This window comes from Pseudomassariella vexata, assembly GCF_002105095.1.
Source record: "Pseudomassariella vexata strain CBS 129021 chromosome Unknown BCR38scaffold_6, whole genome shotgun sequence".
Classification (NCBI taxonomy): domain Eukaryota; kingdom Fungi; phylum Ascomycota; class Sordariomycetes; order Amphisphaeriales; family Pseudomassariaceae; genus Pseudomassariella; species Pseudomassariella vexata.
This window is the reverse complement of record NW_024467961.1, coordinates 1,282,851-1,308,228: the sequence shown is the minus strand read 5'-3', so window position 1 is coordinate 1,308,228 and position 25,378 is coordinate 1,282,851. Positions and strand designations below refer to the sequence as shown.

Here is a 25,378-nt window from a genome sequence, read left to right as displayed (position 1 = left end):
GTTAGAAGGCCAATGGAAGAACGATTGTGGTCTGATTACAACTGGGGGTCTAATCCGTCTGCGAACCATAAAATGGACGGCGATTCCATCTCATGCCCAAGTGCTGCTGCTTGGCCTTCGATAGGCACCAGACAGACAGCATGATGGATCCCAGACGCGAGCTGGGAGTTTGTGGGTTACCTCTCGATCGGCAGTCGGTACTAGCAAGCAGGTTATCGGTCTTCAACGCACTGGTGCTTTGGGCACTTGTTGGAGCGTGCATCACGATCCGTTTTTCCAGAAATATTTTCTGCAGCACAAATAGCGTCATCGCACACCCTGACAAATCAAAGATTCTGAAGATACATGACACGCAAGACAAGGCCAATCTTTTTTTGTAGCAGCTCTTCATTCGACGTACTTTTGCTTACTAGGTAGCCACTACTGTACATACAGGTGTACATACAGGTGTACATTCAAGTGTACATTCAGGCGTTTTAGAATTGATCTTGGAAGCTTCTTTTCTTCCGAGCTCGTCTCCATTACAGAGCGACATAAATAACGCCCGCTTCTGCCACTCCTATCCGAAACCTCTTATCCGAGATCCACCCTCCATGTCAACCACATTTCTCAGAGCAACTCAGTCTACTTTCCGACTCAATCCAACAAGCATCCTTAAGCAATCGCGCCCATTTGCATCCCAAACTCGCCAATTCCACTTCACCTCGCCCAAAATGACTATCCACAACCTGCAGTCGTACGTCCTCCTTGGGTCCGAACCGCGTTTGTCGCACCGAGAGCTACCCCACCCTCGTGTGTGCGACGGCTGGACCGGTGTAAAGTAGGACAATACTGACTCTATCACAGCACCGAGGCCTGGAAGGAGGCCCTGAAGAACAACAAGGTCGTTATGCTCGACTGCTTTGCGACCTGGTGTGGTCCTTGCAAGTCCATTGCTCCCATCCTGACCAAGTGAGTGTACTGTCCGCACGAGGCGCCATTTTGCATGAAGCCTAAAGCACTGCCACCTCTTGCTAACTACCCCCCCCCTCCGCTACAGTTACTCCAACGAGGAGCAATACAAGGACATCTTCTTCGCCAAGATCGACGTTGACGAGCTGCCGGAGCTGAGTCAAGAGCTCGGCATCCGCGCTATGCCCACCTTTATGCTGTTCAAGGACGGCGAGAAGGCAGACGAGCTGGTCGGTGCTAACCCCAACGGCCTCATTGCCCTGCTCAAGAAGGGAACTGAGTAAATTTTCGATATCCCCTGGTTTGGCAACAGAAACGAAGGTGGTACATAAGAGATACGATTCAATGGTTACGGGCTGAGCCGGACGCGGTCATTGCGGCCGTCGCAGAAATACGCGTGATGGATTCAAACACAGCGCCGACAAAAGGGTATTGTCTTTCTCGGCATAGATAGTTTCATGGTCCAATATCATTCTGTTCTTCGTCACAACTATGAAGATAATGGTGACAATCGTACTATTTAGCCGCGACATCGGGGCCCGGGCTTTTCCGGTGACGTCAACTTCCAGTACCGGGAGACTGGTTGTAAAGAAACGGGAGAAATAGCTTGGCGTGAGAATTCTTTCGAGGCTAGGTTTTTGTTGCCGAGCAGGACTCCTCCGACAATTCCAGCTAGACCAGTTCCTCGAAGTTAGTGGGCTCCATTCCCAGCAGTCACCGCAGCACATCCGGGCTTCCCTGGTGCCCCAGATAGTATAGGAAGCCACGAGCCTCTCGGCTTCATCCCAAGAAGTGTCAGGCCGAAGATCCCCCTCGGCACTTAGCTGGAAATCGTCCATCACTAAACGACCGCTATACACGGCAGGCTCTCGCCCGCCGTAGAGATATCCCATAGTCTTCTGCACACCCACCTCAGACGTCGGCGTCCTAACCTCCGTCTTCTTGCCAACCTGCCTCCCAATTACCCGCACCAAATCCCCTTCCGATACCGGCAGAGTGGAGCAAAGCGGGTACAGTGCCAGATAGCGCTCTTCCCTCTCATTGAACACCTTAGCCGCCGCCGAGGCGAAACTCAACGCGACTAGACTGCATGTCCGGGTCCCATAACTTCTCTAGGACGGGTCTATCCCAGTGGCCAGCAGTAGGGCTGAGTACGCGTCCATGAAGTTTGTCAGCTGCCGAACAGTGAAGTTGAGCGGGCGCAGGAACAGCCGCTCTTCGACGTAGCTTTTGAAGTCGTGCTGCACGAGGCTCCGGCGCTACGTGCATAGCGAGCTCGAGAAGATGGAGTGTTTAAAAAGGTTGCCTGGACGCTGGGTCTCGGATACGGCTGCGTCGATCAGATTGAAGCCCATGTCTTTCTCGCGCGAGTGGAAAAATGGGCCGACGTGGCAGATCAGCATTGCGCCTTTGAGGAGGGCTTGGCAGGCTGGAGGGAGGCAAGGTCGGTGGGTATGACTTCAGCGTCCATGTAGGAGGCCGGGAGCTTGGAGGCGGGACTTTGAGAGTGGTGGCGAGGCGCAGTTAGAATTTTCCTTTATTGTAGAGGAGGGGGAGAAGGTAGGAGCAGCGCTTGCTGCTGGGGCAGGTGACGAGTGTCTCGCCCATTTTGGCTGCACGATGGACTGTTCCAGGGAAGTGGGATCTTCGTCAAAAGGCCCAGGATATCGTAGGTACTTTTATGGCTGATGGATCTGGTGTCACTATAATCTAGCTTAGAGCCGAAGGCGAACACTTCACGATGAAGTATATATCGTGCGGATTTATCTGCAATTCTGTTTGGGGCATTTAAGCTTGTCGACCAAATCTGGACAATGTCACTCGGTGGGTAATGGCCGCCAGCTCAAGATCCGACTCGCCTCCTAAGTTGGGCTTAGAGTTGGACGCCGAATGCTTCTGGAAGTGTTGTCCAAAGCACAATCGGCCTTAGTGTGAATATTAGATACTTGGGTAGGCTGCCAAGTTTGCATTCAACGCCTGTGGCGTTAATTATCATGCCTGTGCCGCATGTATGCATATAGGGATTGCACAGTTAGTCTTGTATGCGAGAGCCGGCCTATCCTGCTTGGTAGTTAGACAGCATATCGCCACACATCATCACTTCGCACCCTTTCCAGCTCTTGGTCCCAACGTTGAATGTACCCAAAGTTAGCTAACTATGGCGGATGAGAAAATCAAACGGCGTACTTAGGTGCGATAAGTATGTTATACCTGGTTTAGTACACGGGCATATCGAACTATCCCACATTTTCCACCTGAGTTCGCCGTAATTTTTCCATCCCATTTCTTACGGCTGTTCACGGTGCTGGTACATGACGGCCATTCCACCAAGGCAAGAACCGTTCCCCTTTGCTCAAATTCAGCATGGTGCAAGGCTTGCCCTCACAGCCCCTGGATGGCTGCTCGTTCCCCCACCAGTTGATCTCAAGTCCAAGCCATGAGACTGTGAAGAACATCACGATTGCTGCAATGGCGACTCCGGCGGAGAAAGCAGCGGAAAGGACGAAGTTATACTGACAAGGCGCATCGTTAGTTGCTGTCTCCAAGGAGTAAACAGCTATCGAAACGGTGTTCAACAACAGCTGGTGACGAAAGAAGAGTAAATATTGCCCACCTTAGACCAGAACGCAAGGTAACGGCTCTTCACATAGATCCATGACAGCCAAGCAATTGGGACCGATGGCCAGAGGTAAGAGAAACTGTACGGGGCCCAGTTGAGACCACCGTACCACAAGGCCACGGGATGGACCTGTCGTAGGTGTCTGTTCCGGGGGAAAAGCTTCGCCAGGAGGAAGAAGAGGACAGTGGTGATTACCCCCAGCGGAAACCCTAGGAGAAGCGCGCCGTATTGACCTTGGTGCCCAAACATCTTGATTGGTCCAATGGTGCCCCATAAAACAGATGCAGTGAAGAAGGTGTTTGGACCGGGACATAGAAAGCGCATAGGGGCGTTGGGTTGGCATACGTTCTCGATGTTGATCTGCAAGCGTTGGTCAGCCAGTGTAAATGTGCAGGGAAGTTTCATCCTGCACCCACTTGGAACTGCATTACTCCCGTGCTAACAAAGGTAGATACGAGTGTTGCGATCATCTGAGCAGCGAACGTATGCCAGGGTGGAATCTGCCAATCTTTAGCACCAGTCTTACCCCACTAGGTGGCATATACCTCTTTCCTACCTTGAGATAGTGCGCCACTTTCAAGTCGTTCGCAAAATGCACGGCATGGGCACATGTGACGTATCTGAGACTTTCATCAGCCCAGCTTTCTGGAATATGAACGTAGACAGAGCGAGCTTCGCTTTACCCAAAAGACTTGAAAAAGTTCATGGCGAGGGCGTTGCCTTCAGCAAACATCCCCCCGATGAACTCGGCCAGGACGTTGAGTGTCACCTCGATTCCGGTCATAGCTTTGATCATACCCAGCGGAACGACAAATATCAACGCCAGTATCACTCCGTAAGGCACGACCCCCAGCGTGGTATGCGTGGGCCAGGCCGAGACGCCAGCGATGCCGAGCGCTGCGGCGACCACGAGCGTCGAGAAATACCACCATTCGGAAACTGTTTGCGGTTGGTGGTAAGTTTCTGTAGAACGAAAAGGGTCTTTCTTTTCAAAGTAGGTCAGTCAATCTACCTTCGGGATAAGCGGCCATCAAACGATTATGAACGTCAGCGTAATCGTCTTGCCCCGAATCATTTTCGTTCTCGCCGCCCGACGCTCGCTTGTGGAAGAAAGTCCGCCACAAGTTCTTCAAGCCCATCATGATCTCGCAGCGGTGGAACAAAACCACGTGCGTAATAGCGGCAGCATAAACGCCAAAGAAAGCGCCGTACACGACGGTGATGGCGGCGCCCAGGTAAGCTGCTGAGTAGTTCATGTACTTGTCATGATCGTACATGCCACGATGATCGAGAGTCCTCGATACGTTGTAGAGCTTGCCGAAATGGTCGTATACCCGGTTTGAGTTGATGGGCAGGTATCCAGTGTTCCAGGTGTTGGTATAGTAGATGCCGAGGATGACGAGTCCGAAGAGAAAGCCACCGAGGGCTGTGTTGAAGGTTGTGAATGCTGGAACCATCTGCCGACCATTAGTGCCGATTTGGCAGCGACTGTACAAGAGCATTGCCTACCAGAGGATCTACATGTGAAAGGAGGACATTCCAGTCAAACGTTGGCCAGGGGTTAAGCAGCTAAACACAATTCACATCAGCCAATGAAACATGGCCCTCATTCTAGGGGAATTTCTTACCCCTAAACCATTTCGGAACCCAGTCAGAATCTCCAAATTGTGGTTATTGGGCGAGATCCACGTCATCCAGCTGAAATACGTGAGAAGCTCAAATATGTAATTCGGAAACCAGAAGTAGATAAACATGGCTCCAGACGACCACATGAAGAATTTGTACCGCGACATTGTGAAGCGCTTTTTAAAAGGTCCCGGTATCGCCGTGTTGGTCTCATGATGAAGCGCCGAATTGAGAGCGATGGTAACGAGTGAGGCAGGCCAGAGGCAAAACGAGGGATACACCAGGAATTTCCGGGTTAAGCCAGCCAGACCGTAGCCTATGAAATTGGTTGACAAGGCAATGAGAATTTGATATCCAAAGTCCTTTGCGTACTTCTGGTGAAAGTACTGAGGCAACACTTGCGTCCAGACAATCAGCTGGCTATAGGGGAGAGACTTGGCAGTATTGGCCATAATGGCGATCAGCATATGCTCTTTCTTGTTGAAAGGTCCCGGATTGAGACTGTGCTGCTTGCCGAAAAGAGTGAAACGCCAGTCCGGCATGCACCTTTCCCACGCCTTGCCCAGGGGATAGGCAAGGAGCTGGGCAATGTTGGAGTCGACACTGATGGGGGGTTGACGGATAGAGAAAAGTTGGTTAATGAAGGCTAAGAAGACAGAAAAGAAGATGCCGATGAACCATGCTCGGACCGTGGAGCAAGGGGTAGATGGGTCATCTGTGTTATCGACCACGGCTCGCACTTCGGCGTACGGGCTGTTGTTAGTGATGAGAGCTGCTTGCAGCTTCATCTCCCAGACCAAGTCTTCATGCTTCTCCGAATTCTGGAATACGTTTTCGATGGCTACGGAGATACTGTCAGTGACTTCAAACACCACCTGGCTTCATCCTTACCCAGGAACTCTCTCGTTTTCTCCAGGATCAAATGGGGAAAGTTAGGATCGCGCTCATGGAGTTTTAATGCATTTTTCATGACCTATGCAGAAATAAACTTCAGCAAAATATTGTCAGACTAGGGCATTGGCATACCTTATGGACGCTTTCAAGTGCCATCGTTTGCGCCAAAGCTCTGGCTTCGAGGAGATCATCTTCAGTGACATTGAGCTTCCTACGGCGCATCAGAACGTGACCAGCATCAAGGGTGTATATCACGAGGCTCACGATTCAATCGCCACTTCAATTTTTCTGAGCTTTTCCGACTTCTGCGTCTGATGATGCGTCAGATTCTTGTCCAGATGGATCTCCTTTCAAACGCACCGTTCTTCCGCTGGGTTGACTTGTTTCCTCGGGCGGAATAGGTTGGATGCCGGGTTCTTCGGGATTTGACGTCGTCATATTGAATGCCAATAATTCTGTGAATACCGGTAATTTCAAAACAAAATGTAAGAAAGTTCATGTCAGGAAATACATGGGATCATTTCGCATGTAACGTCCAAGACGTAGAATGCAGTGTGCAGATTTTTTCATTTGAAAACCTACCTGTATTATGCTTCTGAATTTGCTCATCCACTAGTCTGTGGCATGCAATGATTGAGTTAATTCCAGCCTCCGAAGGAAGTTGAGTCCTGCCGTCTGTTGAAATTATCTCTTCTCATCAGGGGTGTGTGGAACTAGATAAGTTTAAGAGAACCATACTCCCGAAGAACTCAATATCAACTGATGCAAGTGCCTTTTCATGAGTGCTGTCAAATTTGTAGACTCGCAATCTGATTTAACAGCCCGTCTACCTGAAATATATAGTTCTGTCACTGCAGACTTATCGACGCATCCTACCAATGTCCCACCACGTTCACAAAACCGATCGACTCATTTGCAAGGCAGAATCATTTTGTCCCATGAGTTGAGAGTGAACGTGATTAGAGTCAATACTAAGTATGCGATCGCAGCCACTGCACGCAAGACCTTGACTTTGTCGACTTTAGGAGTTGTAAGTTTGCGGAGTCGGCCACTTATCTTGGCAAAATGCTCACACCAGACTTGGATTCTCGATCGGGCAAGCTCTCAATGAGTCGAACATTGTACTCTACTTGGTGTCGTGTTGGTCAGCTAGTAACATTTATAAACGAGACTACTGTACCAGTCAAGTCTTAGATCTGGTCTAACTGCAGATATACCACAGCACCTCCTGTCTTATAGTATGACCTTTCTCCACCAGATACTAGTTTAAACTACTTCATAACGACAAACAGACTGCTTATACCAGAATCATAGTACGAATAAACTGCTGCAAAACAATCCACAAATACCTTTGTTCTAACCTTATCACTTAGTCACCGTGTTAGAGGTCGGAGCAGGCATATCTTGGACCATCTTCTAATGCGTTGAATCTATTCTGCTATTCTCCAGCTTCGACATTCGAAATACTTAGTATAAAAACCAACAGTTTATATGTTTAATTATATGAACTGCTCTTATCAGAACGAAGAAGAAAGTAGGGATTATTATACAACTATGTAACAGTATTTTAGTACTTTTTATACATCGTCACTAGCTGAAGTTACAAACATCCCTCCACACCTATAAGTGTTTCTACTTAACAGCGAATTACGTGAGGGGTAGCAGCAGGAAAAGTGCCAGAAGGATTATCTTAAATAAAACTTGCCCGTAACCGCGGAACTTTTCTTCGCAACACGCCAGTCCAATCGCTCATTTCTCGTTTCATCCTTTGCGTCGTGACACCAGAACTCGCCAGCCTGGGCCACTGTTCCGTCGAGGTTGGTTCTTGAGAGCCAGCTCCACAAAGTCGGCCACATCTCCATTGCCGACTCAGCATTCCATAAATGTGAGCATAGCAACTAGTATAAGTCAGAGGCGGATGGGACTTACCGAAAATTGGCAGTCGACCTGCCATCCTGGTGTCTAATAGCGAACGCGCATTCGCCGGAACTTTTGATATTCACCCACATATCTTCAATATTGTCGTCCCAGTCGTAGGTCCGCCAGTACCCGTCATTGTACTCGCGTCAGTCTTCTATGTCCTGGCAGTCCCCCCATATGGTCGGGAAGAGGATTGGCGCTGTTCGCAGCGTCACCACACTCGAATCGGTCGTCCGGTATCGAGATCCATGTCATTTCGACCTTCGCTATAGCAGCCAGGGGTGACGTTGCCAAGATGGCGAGGACTAGTGCAGAAATGGGGTACATGTTGCTCAGGTCAGTAGTTTAACAGAGCTGTATTGTTGACACGTAGCTTTTCATGCTATCTTCCAAGTTCTGAGGGAAACGCAGAGAATGATTTTGAGGACAGATTTGGGAGACAGGGCCTAGATTTCTTAGAATGTTTAACTCCTGCCTGAGAAGAACTTGAAAAGTTGGTGAATGCTTCGCTTAAGTAGCTGAAAGCGTGAATCAATTCACTCGAGGTTGTTATTTTACACTCCAAGTGAATGAAGGCTTAGGTCGTGTATATTGTGTAGGCCATGTGAGCAGTATTCAATGTATTCTTCAACCCTATAATATATGAAAATACCAGTGGATTCTCATTTTAGGAATTTCAAGTTAGCAAGACCGTTGGAGTCGAGCAAGTTGAAGTGTCGGGAATTAATATGCATAAATAGGCGTTACTCATTGCAAAAATATTCATGGGATACCACACATCGAGTTCTCGAGAAACTTGTCTATTTCTACTGCAGAAGGCTGTATCCTCTGGTGACTGACTACAAAAGTTGCGCTTGATCCATTATGAACTAATGGAAAAGGGGGAGCCTGCAGCGGAGCGGAGTATCCTCCGTACACAAGATGAAGGCCTGTGCCGCCTCTGAAAATGATGCATCCCGTCTCCCAATGCATACTATCCCAATTTATCTGCCCATGGTCTCAACTTGAGACGTGAAGAAGCATCATACAAACCCGAGTCGGGCAGCGACTTCTCAGACTACCGAGTGGCGACGTCTAGGGCTCGTTTCATTTCTGTCAGTGTCGTTCTGTGTCTGCAAGACTTCGGTCTGGACCCTTGGCTGCTCCGTAACGGCCTGCGCCCTCCCCTCAAGTCCCTGCAGCTGCTCTCTCATTGAATGTACCTCCTCCTCGAGACGGAGTACACGACGCCTCAGGCCAGTCGTACCTCTCATGTGAAACCGACCCCAATAGAAGAGGCAGCAAAACAATGCTACAAAATGTATAACAGAGTTTCCAAGCCACGATGCAATGAAATTGCCAGATAGGTCAAAAGCCCAGAGCACGCAACCCATTACTATAATCTTCACCACCTGACAAATAGCGACAAAGCCCCACCCGTGTCCAAGAATGACTACTGGTTGCAGGAACGATGAATGTCCCAACAGTTTCTGTACCCAGGAGGGGACAGGCTCTAGTGCTTCGGAGGTCGGCGGCCGCCATCGAGAAACGGCGTAAAAAAGCAAGGCTTCGAGGAAACCAGATATCGTGGTTGATACAGCGCCTTGGAGTATAGAGACCAGGAGCCACCCCTGTGTCCGATCCAATGAGCAATACGAGCCGAATATCGCGTAAGCTAGAGGAATGCACCTCGGAATTGCATAGCCATGGTGAGTTTCAGGGGATATCCAGAGAGCATGGTGACGGGGGGCAGTCCAAACCGTCAGTGGCAGTGACATTGCCAAGCTTTCCGGTCCAGTGGACGAAAGCCCTAGGCGCAAGAACTCGCAAGTGTGATTGTTTCGTGTATCCCACGACTGCTGCTGTCTGACGGAGCAGTAAGTATCCATCACTATGGAGACTCTGACCTCGGCTAGACTGCTGTTACACTGTCTCGCGCGACTTTGGGCTTGCTGGACGACGATCTCGGGTACCACGCCTCGAGGATGGCACAAGTCTAGGTCTGAAGCGTAACCAAGGAGTGCCACGAAGCTGTTCATATCCTGCAGAGTCTCTCGAAGACAGGCATCTGCATTTGGCCAGCAGAGGCCGTCGAAGAAATCCACCGCGTCTGAGACCCCATGCTCGACCACAGAAGGCGTTCCTGGAAGAAGGGCTGAATCGGCCAAGTCGGTGTCTGACAGAAGGTCGAGGACAAAAGCTGCGCAATAACTGTCGAGTAGGCTAGCCGCCTGGATGGCAAGTTCGGGTTTGCAGAGATCTTTCAAAACTGTCATGAGAGAAGAAGAACTCTTGTCATCAAGTCTGCGCTTCGACGCGGCGATCAAGTCGGGCTCGCAAAAGCATTGGTTTGTGTAGCAGCTCGATTGCATCGGCATGCCGGACCGGGCACCCTGGAGGAGAGAGTGGATGCAGGCTGCCTCATCTGTCCAATCCGGAATGAATGGCGAGTCCGACTCGATAATGCAGGGTTCAAGCTTGTAGGTGAGCTTCGCGGCTGTTGTGTTGCAGACGGCGAGCAATGTGACGATTATACCAAGTATTTTCACAAAAACCCCTCGTTCCGCCATTATGAGCGCGTTTATATGAGAACCAATGGACTTCCGCAAATATTTTAAGAATGAATTCCCTCAGAATGTTGCGAATCCTTGTTAGACAGAATTTGGACCTGGTCAGGTTGATCTTTGGGGGGTTTGCGACATGGTCTCAATTGATCGAAAAGGCAAGCATAGTAATGTTGGCCCCTCAAACAGATGCGGTATCTGGGCAATGCTTCGGGGAAGAGCCACCTTGCGTCATATTTACCTACTATGCTCGTCAAAAGGTGAAGTTCGAGAAGAGACGGTAAAAGTCGCGAGAGGTTGGCAAAAGGTTGACGACGAAAGGTGGGGTTTCACTTGCGCGACCTGGGAGCTTACTAAGGTAATAGGAGAGCGAGCCACCTACCAACCCGATTGACCAGGGCACTGCCTCTTTTTTGCTTTGTATGGAGCCGGAAATTCACAGTTAGTTCCAGGCATTCACTGTCGTTTGTTCGTTCATTCCATCCATCAGTCTATCTATCCATCGGGTAACCAATCTGGAGGTTTTATGACTAAAGAAACATCCCGATCAGACATGGGATAACTGGCCTATTCGATTTTATTATACTGATAGTTAATTGATTTAATGTCCAATAATCAGTTTATTCCAGTTTGCTCAAGTGGCTTGAAAAGTCTGGACTGATTGTCCTAGTTCCAAACACCAACTGACCTTAACAGCGATGGACCTAGGCATAATGAACGCCAAATTGCCGGTCTGGGTCAAAAATACCCGTCTCGGTATAATGGAGTTCAAATTGTTGCACTAAATGCTTCAGGATCTCTTGCTCACTCTTTGCTTTGTCGTGAATCTTGCCGTGATCTTTGTCCAAATTATACAATTCCCGGCGATCCTTGCCCCATGGACACACACATGTATAGCGTCTTCCAGACTCTGGCGAATGGCCCGGAGACTGCACAACCCCCACCCTATCTCCTCCTTCTCCTCATCGTGGAGACTTTCACTCTTCCCAGGCACATGCGACATCCATGCAGAGCCACAAACCATAGCCACATCTCTGCCACGGAACTTGGTACCAGGGTGTGGCACATTAGTTAGGTCGAGTTTCGTGGAAACGCGGTCCCTGGCGGTGTAAAAGCATTTCGTAACAGATTCAAGGCGGCCAAATGATGGGTAGCTGATGAGACACTGACGGCGAATTCCGCCCTCAGTAATCCACATACTGAAGCTGCGAGATGATGCCATTGATGCACAAGCCTATTCCGGCCGTACCATATATGCGAGTCCGGCATGCCCATACCTCGAGGAGAGCCCCTTCGGCAAGTTGTCTGACATGAAGAGGATACAGCTGTTTTTAATCTCATCGGTGTCAGATGGTCAATCACACGTTTGATGTTCCGATTCATGAGATGTACCGTGGTGGCAAAGATCTCCATCTTTTAAGCGGATTCGACATGCTCTACTGGGCTTCTTTTGTCCCATCCTTGATCCGGAAGCACAATTGGACCCACAGGAGTTGGCTCGACATCCTTAGGCATGATTGCAAGGTTTAATAGCTTCTGCAAACGTTTTATTTTCAAAAAAGACCCCTAAGCATACACGCCATGGTGCTATTCAATATTCTCTTTTGGAGTCTGCAATGGCCAGTGGGGAGTGATGAATGGTAAGGAGACAAAGAAGGATTGGGCTGAGTCCTTTTGTACCGATAGGCAGTCAATCAGCTGATCGGTGAACCAAGTGGTCAAGTAGAAATCCTTGGGCAGATCTCTCTCCCGGTCAAGTAAGGCGTCTTCTCTCATCCAGAACTTGCCAGCATTCATTAGGGTGAATATAGCATAAGACGAGCCATCCAATTGAGTCTCGTGTTTAGTTGAAATTATTTCCGTAACCCCATAGGAAGACAAGCTCTTGTCGAAATCCATGTAACAGGGGGTGGTCTCTTTGCTAAAACCAAGGTGCCTCAATGACCTGTATATACCCCACACTTCCGGGAGTTGTTGGGATTTACTTCCTTTCCTCCCTATCAATGCAATAACCTATTTTCGGCCTGCACCTTGCGAACGTACTACGTGCAGGGACCCTATCACAGGGGTTGGCGCCAGAAGGACTGCTATGACGATAAGATTATTACATGAAGTAGGGCGGACGATATGTTTAGAAGTGCTAACGTACCCCACAAGCAAGTTGGCCACACAAGCAAGTTGGCCACTTTTTCTTGGCACCGTATGAATAACTTTAATAACTTAACTAAACTAAAAAATAATAATTCAAACTAATCGGAATCCTCTTCCTCGTACGTATCTTTACCATTCTCACAAGTACGAGCATTATGTCCGGGCTCTCCGCAGATCCTACAGCGCCGTCGGCGTGGCTCGGCCGGTCTCGTACGACGACGACTTACACGTATATCATCCTGTAGCTGCTGTTCAATATCCCGTTGAGACTGTAAGTCCTGAGCGTCTCGTAAACTAAGAGATCCTCCATCTTGTACCTGTCGATTTTGAGTCCTTCGACGACGGCTTAGCTCTTGATTAGCCTTCCGAAGTGTAGTAACCTCATCCTTAAGTAAAACTAACCGATGCATAACAGCCGTCGCACCACGTGAAAATTGGTCAATAGCCGTAAGTATTATCGTCGGGGAGCTATTCTGTGAAATCACATATTCCGGGTCGTACGGAATAAGTCCTGTCCCCCTGAAGCCTGCCTGGATATTCGACTTAGTTATAGTCGTACGATACGCCCTATAGAATGCCGAAAAGAAATCCTCCTTCGAGATATAGGTTATATACGCCCGTATTAGGTCTTCAATTTCTTTGCCGTACGACCTTTTCAAAGCCCTAAAACAGCCTACATCGAGAGGCTGGAGCTTATGTGACGAATGAGCAGGCATACTAAGTGTAATAATAGTATGCTGAAACGGGGTCAGGCGGTCAGTAGGATATACCTACCACCTAACACACTGAACAGACGGCTCCAGTACCAACATATCCCATCTGTTGGTCTGATCAGACGAAGATCGTGGTACTGGTTGCAAGAGCTTCGCTCTTGCACGTCTGGTGCGCGAGTTGGTCGGATGTGCCTCTGAGACTCTCGTCGGAATGATTCTCAGAACAAGACGTCTGGCTCTGGGAGTCGAATTGAAGCTCTCACTGGCACTGGATTTCTCTGATCAGAGCAAGATACAAGCTTTTGTCATTGTAAAGGCTAAGATAAGGGCATAATAATAGGATTTCGAAAGTAGTGTCTAAGTGCACGTAGGAATGAACCGCATAATTGAAGGGCTAGCTAACTGGAATAGAAAACAAAAGTCAAGTTGATTGAATAAGATGATGAAAAAGATGACGAGTTGTTGAAAGTCGCCTGTTATCTCCGTGTCCCTTTTTGAAGTAAGGAAGACAGAGGAGCCCTCCCTAGCCACCGTAACTTATTTCCCTGGTGTCCGGCCTTACCCCGTTACAATTCTCTTTGCAATATAGCTCGAAGTCCGTCGAGTGGTGGCTCTCATGCCCGTCGAGGATAAGAAGACGATAAACACCCTTCGTACGATCCATCGTATAGCGATCAAAGTGCTGAATACAGTCTACGCCTCGCTCATTTGTTGTCCAACCGTTTTTGGTTACAGCGATTACCCCATCGGACGGGAATGGGCTATTCTCGTACTAGGATAAGAGGTGGTTTTGACCCGCGACAAGAATATACGGCGGGATAGCCTAGCCGGACAAATTAATACCCTGGATTACTATAGCCTATTCTCGATTACCTTGTTGGACTGTACGAGGCCTTACACGTCGTTCGGCACTTATAACTACCATCTCGGATGAGATTAAGCCTATCGCGAACCCTGTCTCGTCGAAGTTATAGATATCCGCCTCTTAGATACTATATTTCGTAATTGTATTTCGTACAGGCGTAAACCACGCGCGATACGCGTTAGGATCTTCGAAATAGGCTGGTTGGTAGTCGATTCTTCGATTAAAACGCGTCCGAAGGTCTGGTTGTCGTCGTACGAAGTTCGAGGCCCAGTTGACGCCGACGCGTCCAGCGCCACGGTTACGGAGCAGTCGGTTAGTGTCAGATAGGGCACCTGGTTCCTAGGTTCAGAAATAATATGGCACTAGAGAAGACTAGTGTCACTTAAAGTTCAGACGGCGAAAGGAACCCCTCTTCCCAAAAGTAAAACCAAAGTTACTGTCTACTTAGGGGTCAGACACCTGAACAATGTACCTCCGACATGTTCTAAAGAATCTATAAAAGGCAGAGCAACGGGAGTTCGCGAGAACAGAACACAGAGAACAAGACACCTCATTCATATACAATCTTACGCACTTCTGACTACTCGATTGGACACACGTGATATTCGACAGTTAGCTATAGCTTCAACACCATAGAGCCGGGGAGGAAATGATCGCGAATCTAGGTCAAGTATGTATTGTACGACCGCTAACTCTTCTGATTCCGTAAGCTTACGACTAGATTGCCGAGTATCGCGTCGAGATAGTAGTCCGCGTTTTCGGTTAGCTAGAGTTATACGAGGGATATTATAGAGTTGGGTAGCGCGTCGGATGCTTAATTCAGGTTTCGATTGAAGCGCCTGATACGCTAGAATCATATCGCTTTCTTTCTAATTCGATCCCATCTTGGTATGTGTAAAGATGTTAATTAAAAGGTTGTTCGTACGGTGCCAAGAAAAAGTGGCCAACTTGCTTGTGGGGTACGTTATGTTCATGGTTATTTATAGCTCTATACATGTGTCTATAATTGATGGATATCTTGCCACACCCCTGATGTCAAAAACGACGGGTCACATGGTATTGGAGCATAGAAGCACCATATCGTTAGTTCTAGCTTTGTCTAGACTGTTGTTTGATATTAAATGTGGGATTGAGCACCACAGTGATTCCTAAGGTTGAAAGGCGCTTTATGCTTAGAATAAAAGCGCTTTGTGCTTCAGGATAAAGGCGGGATAGAGGTAGCCTAGTAAGGCTGGACCCTTCAGATTACTTAAAGGCAATGCACACAGCCAAGAGAACAGAGAGAAGGGATCGAGCATGGAAAAAACGGTGACCTAACCGTAACCACCAAATTATTCTTTTCATATAACCGTCATATCACGGTCATACTGCAAGATACGTGAATATCTAACACATGATGCCCCAAATGGTATCCCAGAGAACAAACCGTCCTATTCCGTGGTATAAATGCTAATATCCCATGTTATGAAAGGTCTTATTACGTGGATTAGGTAGTCTTGTTTCATGGAATACCCGTGGCGCCCCTTGAATCATCCAAATGTCCTAGGATTACTACAAAAACTGCTAGTTACCGCTACTTAAGGAGGGCTAGAATCAAAAATAACCAAAGCTGTGCCACAGCGAGGGGATATAAAAGATTGCATTACTCTTGTTCTCATTGTGTGCACTAGTCTCAATAATTTCCGTAGTCCTAAACTCAATACAAGCTAACTATCCATACCCTCTCAGACGTCAAGTCTTCAACAACATTGTCTGAGGGTATCCAGCTGCACCCTGAGCAGTCAACTCAAACCGGCGTGGCCGAGATCTATATACACTCTTCCAAAAACGACTCAATCATCGCAAAACTCTGAACTGCATATGCCACTTCATCCCCTCCTCAGACTGGTCCTCGCCCTGGATATAGCACTCGCCAAACGTATCCATCAGGTCAATGAACTTCGCCATGTCGCCCTGTTCCAACAGCGCCTCCATATGCGCAGCCATAGTCCAGTTCTGCCGTCCCGCACCAAATGCGTACACATGCTCGGAGAAGGCGCGCAATTGCAGCGGCATGGTTGGGTCTCTATTATGCATGTACTGCTTCGTCCACAGCTGCTCCTTGCTCTCAAAGTCGACTGTGAATGGATCTCGCCAGTCGCGTCGGCAGAAGGCGTATTGCAGGACTTGTCGGTGGTGGCCTTCGCTCCACCAGGGGGGCAGGAGGCCGGGTCGCGAGCGGCAGTACCAAAGAAATATCTGGAAGCCTTCTAGGGAGGACGTACAGCCCCAGAGGTTAGGTTCTGTGTTCATGATCCAAGGATCGACTGCTAGAGGGCCCGAGAATCGGAGGTTATCTTCTTGGCGTAGACGGTACGCTGAAAGGAGGAGCAGGTAAACGTCCTCGACGGGCCGATTATAGAGCCAATCACCTTTATCGAGGTGGGTGAAGGGCCTGCGGCGCTTGATTTTGAGGCGTTGAGGAGGGTCGCTGGCCGTGGCGACCGGCGGATCATAGGCCTTGTGGGACGATGACTGGGGTTGGGGGCTAGTGTGAGATCCCTCTGCCTGGCGGCGAGGTCCTACGGTGTGGGAGAAAGGAAGGAGACCTTGCAATTTACTCATACAGGCCAGGGCAACGTCGGTAAATTCGGGATACCCACTGTTCGACAGTTCCGAGGGCGGCGTCTCAGACATGAACCCCAAAGCTTCGGCAATCTGAAGTGATTCCGTATCTTCGGCTTGGGGTTGTGACAGTACAGAAGCTGGGTCGCTTTGCAGAGCGAGTGCATAGATGGAAGCTAAGCCAGGATCTATGTATTGGAAACGCATTCCCTTCTTGCCCTTGTTAGCTTGAGGTTCGTCTGTGACCCCTCCATCCGAAGATGGATAGGTTCCTGGCATCTCCGAAAATCTTTGCTTGTCCAGACGTTCAGCCATTTCAGCTGCCGCTTTTCTTAGAATGCGACTGGCTTGTTGGGAGTCGACGTTAGCAGCGGGGGTTGCTTTAGCTGGCTGACTTGGGATCATGGGTTTGGGTGGAAGACCTGCACTGACGAAGAGATTCTCGAGTCGTGGGAGCACTCCAGCAACTATTTCGCGTGGAGACTGCTCTGAGGATGGTTTTGCAGGAGTCGCCGGCGGAGCTCTCTTAAGGGCCTCTAGAGCAGCAGGCAGAGGTGGGACTTTCTTCAAGTCAGTTTCCGTTGATATAGAGATTCTAACAGCAAGGGTGGGGGAGGGGGCGAGGGGCGCTTACCTTCTCCTTGTTGCTGCTGAACGGTCGACGGTTCAGGCCCAACGGGAGCAGACTTGTCTGGCGACTTCGAAGGAGCAACTTTCTCGCTCGTCTGTGGCGCTACAGTCCCGAAACCACCGAGTTTTACGCTAGAGTGGGCTTTATGCCCACTGCAACAGCAATGACCGCAGTTGTCGTCGCCTGTGCTGTCTTGCTTCTTCAGTTGCATGACCGAGATGAGACATTTGGCAATCTCATTGGCCTGGGTTTGCTGAATATTATCTAGAGGCGGTCGATGGCGATGTGTTTTGCCCACATAGGTTGCCGGCGGCGCCGCATGTGCAGGAGGTGTTTGTGGAAGGTAGCTTCTGAGCTGATGAAGAACCGAGCCCGCGATGTCTTCAGATTGCGCTGCCTTGCTCAAATTGGGGCCGCGGTACGAACGGGGCGGTTCTATTTTATTACCAGGGGCTGGTTCTTTCTTAGATGCTTTCTGAGATGCCACATGAGAGGTTGCTACTAGGCTTGGAGCAACATATGAGGGGAGTACTTTCTTGAGAAATTCTCTCTTAGAAGCTCCGTGGGAGAGTGCTGCTGTCGAAGTTACAGATGAGGACGGCGCTGGCATCGAAGAAGCACAAGAGGGTGATTTTGTTTTGGAAGCCACGGCCGGGGAACCTGATGTTGAACTGGGAGGTATCGGGGCTTTCGTCTTTGCGTTGTTCTGTTGCAACGCCTCCCCTAATCTAGCACTGGCATCAAGCACCATATCGTTTACTTCATTGAGCACGGCATGGCATTCCTCAGGTGAGTCAATGGACGTTGGTTGAGCGCGACTGGCCATGGAACTTTGCCAAGGACCACTGTGCGTTGGCCAGCCCATGTTGGCCGTCGAATTATGGTAAGGGTCAACCGAATACACAGGCACAGGTGAACCATCAGGCTCACTATGGCTACCATGACCCTTGAAACCCGCGGGGACTGTGCTTGAGTGACTGTGATCGAGCCTGTTAGTCTTGTGTGATGTAACTGTCGATTTAGCCGTCACAGCTTGCTGAGGGCCTGATGAGTACTGAGGTGCTGGCGAAGCTTTGGGCCCAGCATGGCGACTATGACCGTGGAAACTCGTGGCAGCTGCAGCTGAGTGACTGTGACAGTGGCCGTGAGTGGCGTGTGACATAGCTACTGGTTTGACTGTCGCAGCTTGCTGAGGGCCAGGTGAAGACCGAGGCACAGGCGGAGCCTTGGACCCAGAATATCCAGTATGCTCAGTATTATCATGGACACACGTAGCGCCTGCAGCTAGGTTGCTTTGAGAGACGTGTGCTCTGACTTCCTCGGCGGGCATAGCAAAGTCGCGAAGTTCCTCCACGCCGCAACGAGGCCCGTGATGTTTGCGATCAGATCGCTGACAGCCGCGCGAACAATAGGGAATCATTTTGCACTTAGGGCAGTATGACATCTTCACATGCGATTTCCCGCATTGAACGCAGCCGGGCTGCTGCTGGCTGGGTGTGGTGGCCATCTTGACGTGATAGTAAGGTGCATGCGGTTTAATCGTAGGGAGAAGTAACAATCTGATTCGCACGCCGTGATGACAGGAAAATCGACGATCAAGTGGAAGTTGGGGTGTAGTGATTGAAAAACGTGATCTTTGGTGATTGAGTCGTTTGCTGGCCACCCTCCAGGGCTTTTGTTTGATCCACGCTAATCTGCTCCCTAGCTGGTCTTGATGGGATGGATCAGACAACAGGGCTTGCAGAAAAATCTGAATGTCGCATTGAGGTGAGCCTAAAGAACTGGCAACCAAGAGGCATTGGAATGAGTATGGGATCAATGTCGGTGTGTGAAGTTCTGAGGTAGATGCTGGGTTGCCTAGAGTTGTCGGCCCTCATCTTTCGGGTTGCAAGCAAGGGTAACGACCTCAAGACTTTGAACCCTGAAGTTCAATGGCCAGGAAATTCGGGCTGGCAACGGGTATTAAAGCGGGTCTACAATTGGCTTCAATGATTTTCTGGTGCCTAAGGCGTCAGAGCTCAGTCTTCACTATATCATGTATCAAGTCGCCTTCGTTTGCTAGGCAACGGTCGTGTAGGTCGGATAGAACCGTTGGTGGAGGACCAAATAAATCAAGGCCACCTTAAAGAAGATATGACATTGAATTTGATAGGAAGGTGGACACACTAAAGGCACTAAGAATCAGACGAGTACTTTTCAGTACCTGTTTCGTACCGGGCATTGCTAGAACATTGAACAGGAAAGTGATTCTATCATTGATTTGGGGGTTGCTTACTTGAGCAGCTAGGGCATCTAGGACAGAACGATATCAGAAATCTATGCATTTATCCATCTATTCAAAGCATCTCTTCACAGTGCTGACTGGCACCTCCTTTGTGACCAGTGTTGCCTTGTTCTCATGAGCCACTCCTGTAGGTGGGATTCTCTCTAGTGTCATGAGGGTAGAAACTCCGAGGCTCTCGAGGTATTCCAGTGCTCTTTTGTAATTCGTTGCCACCTGGGCGATGCCATGACTATCATCTGAAAGAGTGAACTTGCCTCCTCGGCTCAACCACTCCTAATCGAAGGTCAGTTCAGACATCTATGCAATGTCTAAAGCGAAAAGGGAAAACAGGAGAGTTAAAGAAAGGCACCTTGCAACTTACCTCCGCAATGGCACGGCATGGATAGGGCTCCACAAGCCCCTTTCTTAACGCACTGCTGTTGCATTCCAGCCAACCTCCATACTCGGCCACAAACTGCAAGTTCCTCACTATCCTCTCCCAGACCCCCTTCCACTCCCTCACATCTCGACCTGGTTCCGCGCTCAGTAACCGGCATAGATCAAAGTGACCCACGACTCTTGGCTTCAGAGCCTCGAGCATCTCAAACTGCTCATCGTAATACTTTTCGTAGAGCCGCTCCTCTGTGCCGCCGGCGGATTCCACCGCTTTCTGGTAATACGCCGAATCAAAGTCAATGGGTATGGCATTCACGTGGTGGAGCGAGCCCATGAAGTAGTCGATGCAAGGGTGAGAGGCCAAGGATTTGATGAGTGGACCGTAGCTAGGACGCAACCATTCTCCCTCAAAGCCTATCAGGAGGTGGATCTCCGACGCATAGGCGGCCTGTAGTCGTTGCGCTTCGACCAGGTATGCCTCATGCCGAGGACCCAGTTCGGCAAGGGACTGCTCTGGGTTGTCGAGCTTCGCAAAGTTAGACATATGAGAGAAAATGCCCGAATTTAGGACTTGGGATGATGTACTTGCCTCTTCAGGATAAAGGTCGTCCAATCCCGTTCGTGGCATATGCTCGGTGAGCCCCATCGTCGTGAAGCCTAGACTGATGGCGTGCTTGATGATATCCTCCAGCTGGTCTTTGGCATGCCCAGGGCAGAACTGCCCCGAATGGGAGTGCATTGTGAAAGCCATTTTGATTATTGGGTTGCTCCAACGCTGGCAACTGGACAGGATCTGAGAATTAATAAATAGGCAATAGCCAACACGAATTGTCGTTTGCTTAAAGCCCTACGATTGTGTTGCAGAATTTTCGCTGGCTCCCAGTGGCTCCCTATGAATCCGAGATACGGTCAAACATTATTGGAGAAGTATCCCTAACTTACTTTGGAAGGTCACTCTGAAATAGTTTTCTCATGGAGTTGGGTTCTTTGAATCATCTCAGCCAAGTTCAGTGAGACCTTATCGAATTGTGGATGCTATCGATAAAGATGCAGTAACATTGTGTGCATTGATCCCTGCACAGTCGGAGCTGAATCGAAAGGAATCCCTTACTGCTTTTTCCATACAGCTGAAGAGTGATACATGATATTATGCCTTTATTGGCCCTTTAGATTACCACCGTTGTAGTTGTGAGGGTAATGATGAGGAATAAGGAGAAGAAGCCTCCATTCGACCCGGTGACCATCCCACAGGTGGTTGTCCAAGTAAACTTTTGGATGCCCCACCCCACCATAGATCTTCCCACTAGGCTAGAAATGGTCGGTGCCACAAAAGCTTTCGTCATTAGGGTGGGCTTGCATGGTTCATCCAATCAGCGTGCAAGCATCAAATTTTCAAAGCCGTGGCTTCCGTCAGCCTTGCAGCTACCCTAGGCAAGGTATCGAGCTACACTTTTGGAGCATCAACAACGCAAGCACGCATCAGCAGCACAATTGATCGAATGTGCCAACAGCTATCGGCCGTTGACTTCGGATCAAGAAGCTGTAGCTGGAAGAAAATGGTCTAGCCTCATCGTGATCGTTGTTGCCTTCCGATTCACCATCATGTTATTCGCTGAGAATGACGCGCCGCTGCTCAAAGCGTGGATTGTTCAGCGGCTCGCAAATACGTCAGTTTGCCATCTTAGTCACCTATCTAACTCCTACGATCCCCAACTCACTATTACTTATCCCTCTAGATCCGATGCCGATGCCGATGTCTTGGCTGACTACGTTCTGGCGCTCCTGCGACACGATGGCGATGTCGACTCCATACGGAAGCTTTTCGAGGAAGAGATACCGGATTTCCTTAGAGAAGGTGTGCAAGCTTCATATGCTCCCCTTTCTTCGCGTACTGACGTTTGGTTACGTTTCAGATTCCGCTGCCTTCACAAACGATGTCTTCCAAGCTGTCCAGTACCGATCGTACGTTCCCGGTGCTCCGCCGCCTCCCCCGATCCCGCGACAGGCGCCCGCTCCGCCCTCGGCACCGCAAGCCCTGCAATCTCAACATGTACCCCAGGGGCCAGCATCACAATTGCAATATCAGCCGCCGCAGCCCCCGCCTATGTTCCCGGACTCGCATCATACTCCGTACGTCGATACTCGCGGTCCCTTCTCCAACCAACCTTTCCGTAATGGATCGAAAAAGCGGTCTTACCGTGACTTGGATGCCCCTGACCCTCTGACCCCGGCGTGGAGCCCCTATAACCCTTCGCTGTATCAGCAGGATGACACAGACCTTCCGCCATATAAGCAGGCACGAAGAGGCGGTATCTTCACACCGCGTGGCGGTCGCTTTGATGACGCCTATGGTGCACGAGGTCGTGGCGGTCCCAACGGCTATCTCGTCAACGAGTTTCCCGGCGTTCCTCATAGCACAGGACCACCTGGTTATAGTCCGCATCAACCCTTTCAGACTTCGTCATCACAGGGTATGCCGCCTATTGATGCCAACAGTATTCTCGAGAACATTCGACAACTGCAGGAACTTGGTGCACAAATGGGAATCCAGATGCCCCAGACAGGACCTCTCCCCACGCCGGTATACTCAGGGCCCGCTTCGACACCGCATACGCAGAGAAGACGCGGTCGCTGCAGGGACTATGAGACGAAGGGTTTCTGTTCCCGAGGCAACAAGTGCTTATACAAACATGGAACTGGACCTGCCTATCCTGCAAAGGCGCCAGGTGACGAGTACGATCCCAATGACGCATCTATGTCTATTACGTTGGAGCACCCAGGACAACCTGTTAAGCCCGTAGACATGCCATTGCTACAAATGCCCCCACAAATGCCGCCCTTTAACCGTCGAGAACCTAAGAAGTCGAAACGTAAAGGTAGTCGGGCACCTTTCTCTGCCGAGGGACCTGTGCATGACAAGACGAAGACGCAGATTGTTGTGGAGAGCATCCCCGAAGAGAACTTCAACGAAAATGCAATTCGCGAATTCTTCACGCAGTTTGGTACCATTGAGAATGTATCACTGCGGCCATCGCATCCTAAGCGCATTGCTATTGTCAAGTTTGACAGCTGGGCCTCTGCGAATGCTGCTTGGAAATCTCCAAAGGTTGTCTTTGATAACCGATTTGTTAAGGTATATTGGTATAAGGATGAGTCTCCAGTTGCATCTAATGCTAAGCTAGCGAACGGTGCCAAAAGTGACTCCGCAAATGGTCAAGCAGGCAAACTAGCGTCGACGGAGCCTGAATTTGACATGGAAGAGTTTAAGCGCAAGCAAGAAGAAGCCCAAAGGATACACGAAGAGAAGACGCAAAAGCGCGAAGCTATCGAGCGGGAGCGACAGGCTCTTGAAGAGAAGAAGCGTGCCTTAGCGGCGCGACAGCAAGAAGAGAAGCGTAAGCTGCAAGCCAAGCTCGCTGCACGCGGTGTGAGAGAAGCTTCGCTTTCGCCTATCTTATCTAGACCGAGCAATGACGGTGCCAAGCCGTCACAGGCGGAAACGCTACGTGCGAAGCTGGCTGAGCTGGAGGCAGAGGCTAACTCACTTGGACTCGATGCCGACGCGGTGCAGGAGGAGGCATCCTCCTGGGCGCCCAGAGGTCGTGGAAGAGGCAGACGGCCCTTTTACCGGGGACGTGGCAGCTTTCCGCCCCGAGCTTCCAGAGGTGGTTATGGGTACCGTGGTAGGGGAGGCGCCGGTGTAGATGTACATGCTGCGTATGCTGCTTACTCGCTTGACAACCGGCCTAAGATCATCGCATTAACAGGTGTGGATTTCACCGACCCGTCGAAAGACGAAGCATTACGGCACTATCTTTTCGTAAGTGTCAAACCTTTTGTTGCCTTCCCAGTGTCTTAGCTAACCAACATTCAGGGCATCGGCGAGTTTGCAGCAATCCACACAGACCCCACGACAACTCATATCACCTTCAAGGACCGCAAGACGGCAGAGCAATTCATGTTTGGCGCCTCAGCTAACAAAACGATCCCTGGAGTTGAGGGGATGCTGGAACTTACTTGGACTATGTCGGCGCCGAAGACCGCTGGGGCAGATAGCGACTTGCCCGTGGCTAGTGGCATTGATGAAGAACAGTCAAAGGCTCCCAACGTAGACGCAGACGAAAACGCTAGCTTCAGTGCGGTTGCGGACATAGGCGATGCTGGTGATCAAGGCGATATGGACTACGAAGGCGGCGAATGGGACATTTCTTGAGTTTTTTTTGGTATTGAGCACAGAATGATTTGTAAAAGTTGTCGGTAATTATGTATTAGTTATATGGCAGGCGAGAGGTTGCGGTGATCCAGTGGAAACACTGGTTGATGAGATACCACTTGCTTGCGATGTCCTTGGATTTCAAATGTGAAAAAGGGCTACGAGATCCAGGCGATCCTAGTTAATAGTTTTTCCCTTTCTCTTCATCTTATTATACTATATTATCTTATACTCGTGTTCTACGCAAGGTATTGTGAATACAGACTCAACATCCCAAATCCGCTGACGAAACCACGCCCAAGACGAGCTGTCAGATACGCGATATCGGCAAAAAATGATCGCCAACCACCCGCCGTAGGTACCAGGGGGTGCCAAGGGGTTTGAGGCTATAGAAGCCGAATTCAGGGTCGAACGTACCCAAAGTGCGGCCTTCAGGAGGATTTAGACTGCTTGAAGAGAGAAAAGAAGTGTAAGGCACTAAGTAACCCGAATCGTCGCTTTATGACCATTGCAGAGGCTATAGCCCACGGTGAACCGATTCAATCTAAGCAGCCACCTCAACAGGCCAATAACGCGGAAGTTGTGGTGGTTGAGGAGGAAGGGAATGCATCAGCGGAATCGGACATAGATCCCAGTAAGCCGGCCCCCGTCATTACGAGTGGCCGCACCATCAATATAATACAATAAGACTGATCTTTAAGACAGAAGCTATAACATAATATATTGACCTTATAAATCACTACATGGTCTGTTAAGTTGTGTGTTAGTGAAGTTGTGATGTTGTCTACGGTGGACCACAGATTAACGATACCCAAAGGGTGGTGGGGGGATGGCAGTCTCGAGCACGTACTTCGGAACTTTCTCATCAAAGTCGTCGGTAGACATGAAAAAGGAAGCCAACACGACCACCCATAAATGAAGCTGCCGGTAGCAGTCCTTATGCTTCGGCCAGTACCTCCCTGTCTGTAGTTAGACTTTCTCAATGTCT

General features: G+C 49.7%; 7 protein-coding genes across 7 annotated transcripts; 2 read left to right on the top strand and 5 right to left on the bottom strand.

The window, feature by feature from the left end:
• Positions 1–713: 713 nt before the first annotated feature.
• Positions 714–1,235, top strand: BCR38DRAFT_457375 (thioredoxin-like protein; the record flags this gene model as incomplete). Its single annotated transcript, XM_040862035.1, has 3 exons — positions 714–736; positions 847–951; positions 1,040–1,235. 3 exons carry the CDS (start codon positions 714–716, stop codon positions 1,233–1,235), a joined length of 324 nt encoding a protein of 107 aa, XP_040716287.1.
• Positions 1,236–1,706: 471 nt separating this feature from the next.
• Positions 1,707–2,837, bottom strand: BCR38DRAFT_513657 (uncharacterized protein). Its single transcript, XM_040865058.1, is given in 2 exon segments — positions 1,707–2,202; positions 2,215–2,837. 2 exon segments carry the CDS (start codon positions 2,352–2,354, stop codon positions 2,064–2,066), a joined length of 279 nt encoding a protein of 92 aa, XP_040716286.1. The 5' UTR covers positions 2,355–2,837; the 3' UTR covers positions 1,707–2,063.
• A 411-nt stretch (positions 2,838–3,248) lies between these two features.
• Positions 3,249–6,529, bottom strand: BCR38DRAFT_484598 (OPT oligopeptide transporter; the record flags this gene model as incomplete). Its single annotated transcript, XM_040863764.1, has 12 exons — positions 3,249–3,464; positions 3,566–3,931; positions 3,988–4,071; positions 4,128–4,191; positions 4,255–4,510; positions 4,584–5,028; positions 5,081–5,140; positions 5,200–6,038; positions 6,089–6,170; positions 6,224–6,302; positions 6,356–6,402; positions 6,452–6,529. 12 exons carry the CDS (start codon positions 6,527–6,529, stop codon positions 3,249–3,251), a joined length of 2,616 nt encoding a protein of 871 aa, XP_040716285.1.
• Positions 6,530–8,809: 2,280 nt separating this feature from the next.
• On the bottom strand, positions 8,810–10,834 carry BCR38DRAFT_431960 (uncharacterized protein). Its single transcript, XM_040860138.1, has one exon. It carries the CDS (start codon positions 10,558–10,560, stop codon positions 9,064–9,066), a length of 1,497 nt encoding a protein of 498 aa, XP_040716284.1. The 5' UTR covers positions 10,561–10,834; the 3' UTR covers positions 8,810–9,063.
• Positions 10,835–16,119: 5,285 nt separating this feature from the next.
• BCR38DRAFT_340868 (uncharacterized protein) lies at positions 16,120–19,025 on the bottom strand (the record flags this gene model as incomplete). The annotated part of the gene is made up of 3 exons (XM_040855818.1): positions 16,120–16,753; positions 18,108–18,121; positions 18,873–19,025. 3 exons carry the CDS (start codon positions 19,023–19,025, stop codon positions 16,120–16,122), a joined length of 801 nt encoding a protein of 266 aa, XP_040716283.1.
• A 726-nt stretch (positions 19,026–19,751) lies between these two features.
• Positions 19,752–21,420, bottom strand: BCR38DRAFT_431942 (histidinol phosphate phosphatase HisJ family protein). Its single transcript, XM_040860137.1, has 3 exons — positions 20,767–21,420; positions 20,164–20,703; positions 19,752–20,075 (listed from the first exon to the last, which is right to left on the bottom strand). Exons 1-3 carry the CDS (start codon positions 20,926–20,928, stop codon positions 19,851–19,853), a joined length of 927 nt encoding a protein of 308 aa, XP_040716282.1. The 5' UTR covers positions 20,929–21,420; the 3' UTR covers positions 19,752–19,850.
• A 200-nt stretch (positions 21,421–21,620) lies between these two features.
• Positions 21,621–24,618, top strand: BCR38DRAFT_368143 (uncharacterized protein). The gene is made up of 4 exons (XM_040857253.1): positions 21,621–21,844; positions 21,914–22,032; positions 22,091–23,997; positions 24,052–24,618. The coding sequence occupies exons 1-4, from the start codon at positions 21,780–21,782 to the stop codon at positions 24,388–24,390; spliced, it is 2,430 nt and encodes an 809-aa protein (XP_040716281.1). The 5' UTR covers positions 21,621–21,779; the 3' UTR covers positions 24,391–24,618.
• The last annotated feature ends 760 nt before the right edge of the window (positions 24,619–25,378 follow it).

Bases quoted from the DNA above. Each gene is read 5' to 3' on its own strand.
- BCR38DRAFT_513657 (XM_040865058.1), bottom strand. From the start codon at position 2,354: ATGCTGATCTGCCACGTCGGCCCATTTTTCCACTCGCGCGAGAAAGAC.
- BCR38DRAFT_368143 (XM_040857253.1), top strand. From the start codon at position 21,780: ATGTTATTCGCTGAGAATGACGCGCCGCTGCTCAAAGCGTGGATTGTT. The intron at 21,845-21,913 runs GTCAGTTTGCCA...TTATCCCTCTAG, and splicing joins GTTCAGCGGCTCGCAAATAC to ATCCGATGCCGATGCCGATG. The intron at 22,033-22,090 runs GTGTGCAAGCTT...GTTACGTTTCAG, and splicing joins ACCGGATTTCCTTAGAGAAG to ATTCCGCTGCCTTCACAAAC.
- BCR38DRAFT_431960 (XM_040860138.1), bottom strand. From the start codon at position 10,560: ATGGCGGAACGAGGGGTTTTTGTGAAAATACTTGGTATAATCGTCACA.
- BCR38DRAFT_431942 (XM_040860137.1), bottom strand. From the start codon at position 20,928: ATGGCTTTCACAATGCACTCCCATTCGGGGCAGTTCTGCCCTGGGCAT. The intron at 20,704-20,766 runs GCAAGTACATCA...AACTTTGCGAAG, and splicing joins ACGACCTTTATCCTGAAGAG to CTCGACAACCCAGAGCAGTC. The intron at 20,076-20,163 runs GTAAGTTGCAAG...ACCTTCGATTAG, and splicing joins CATGCCGTGCCATTGCGGAG to GAGTGGTTGAGCCGAGGAGG.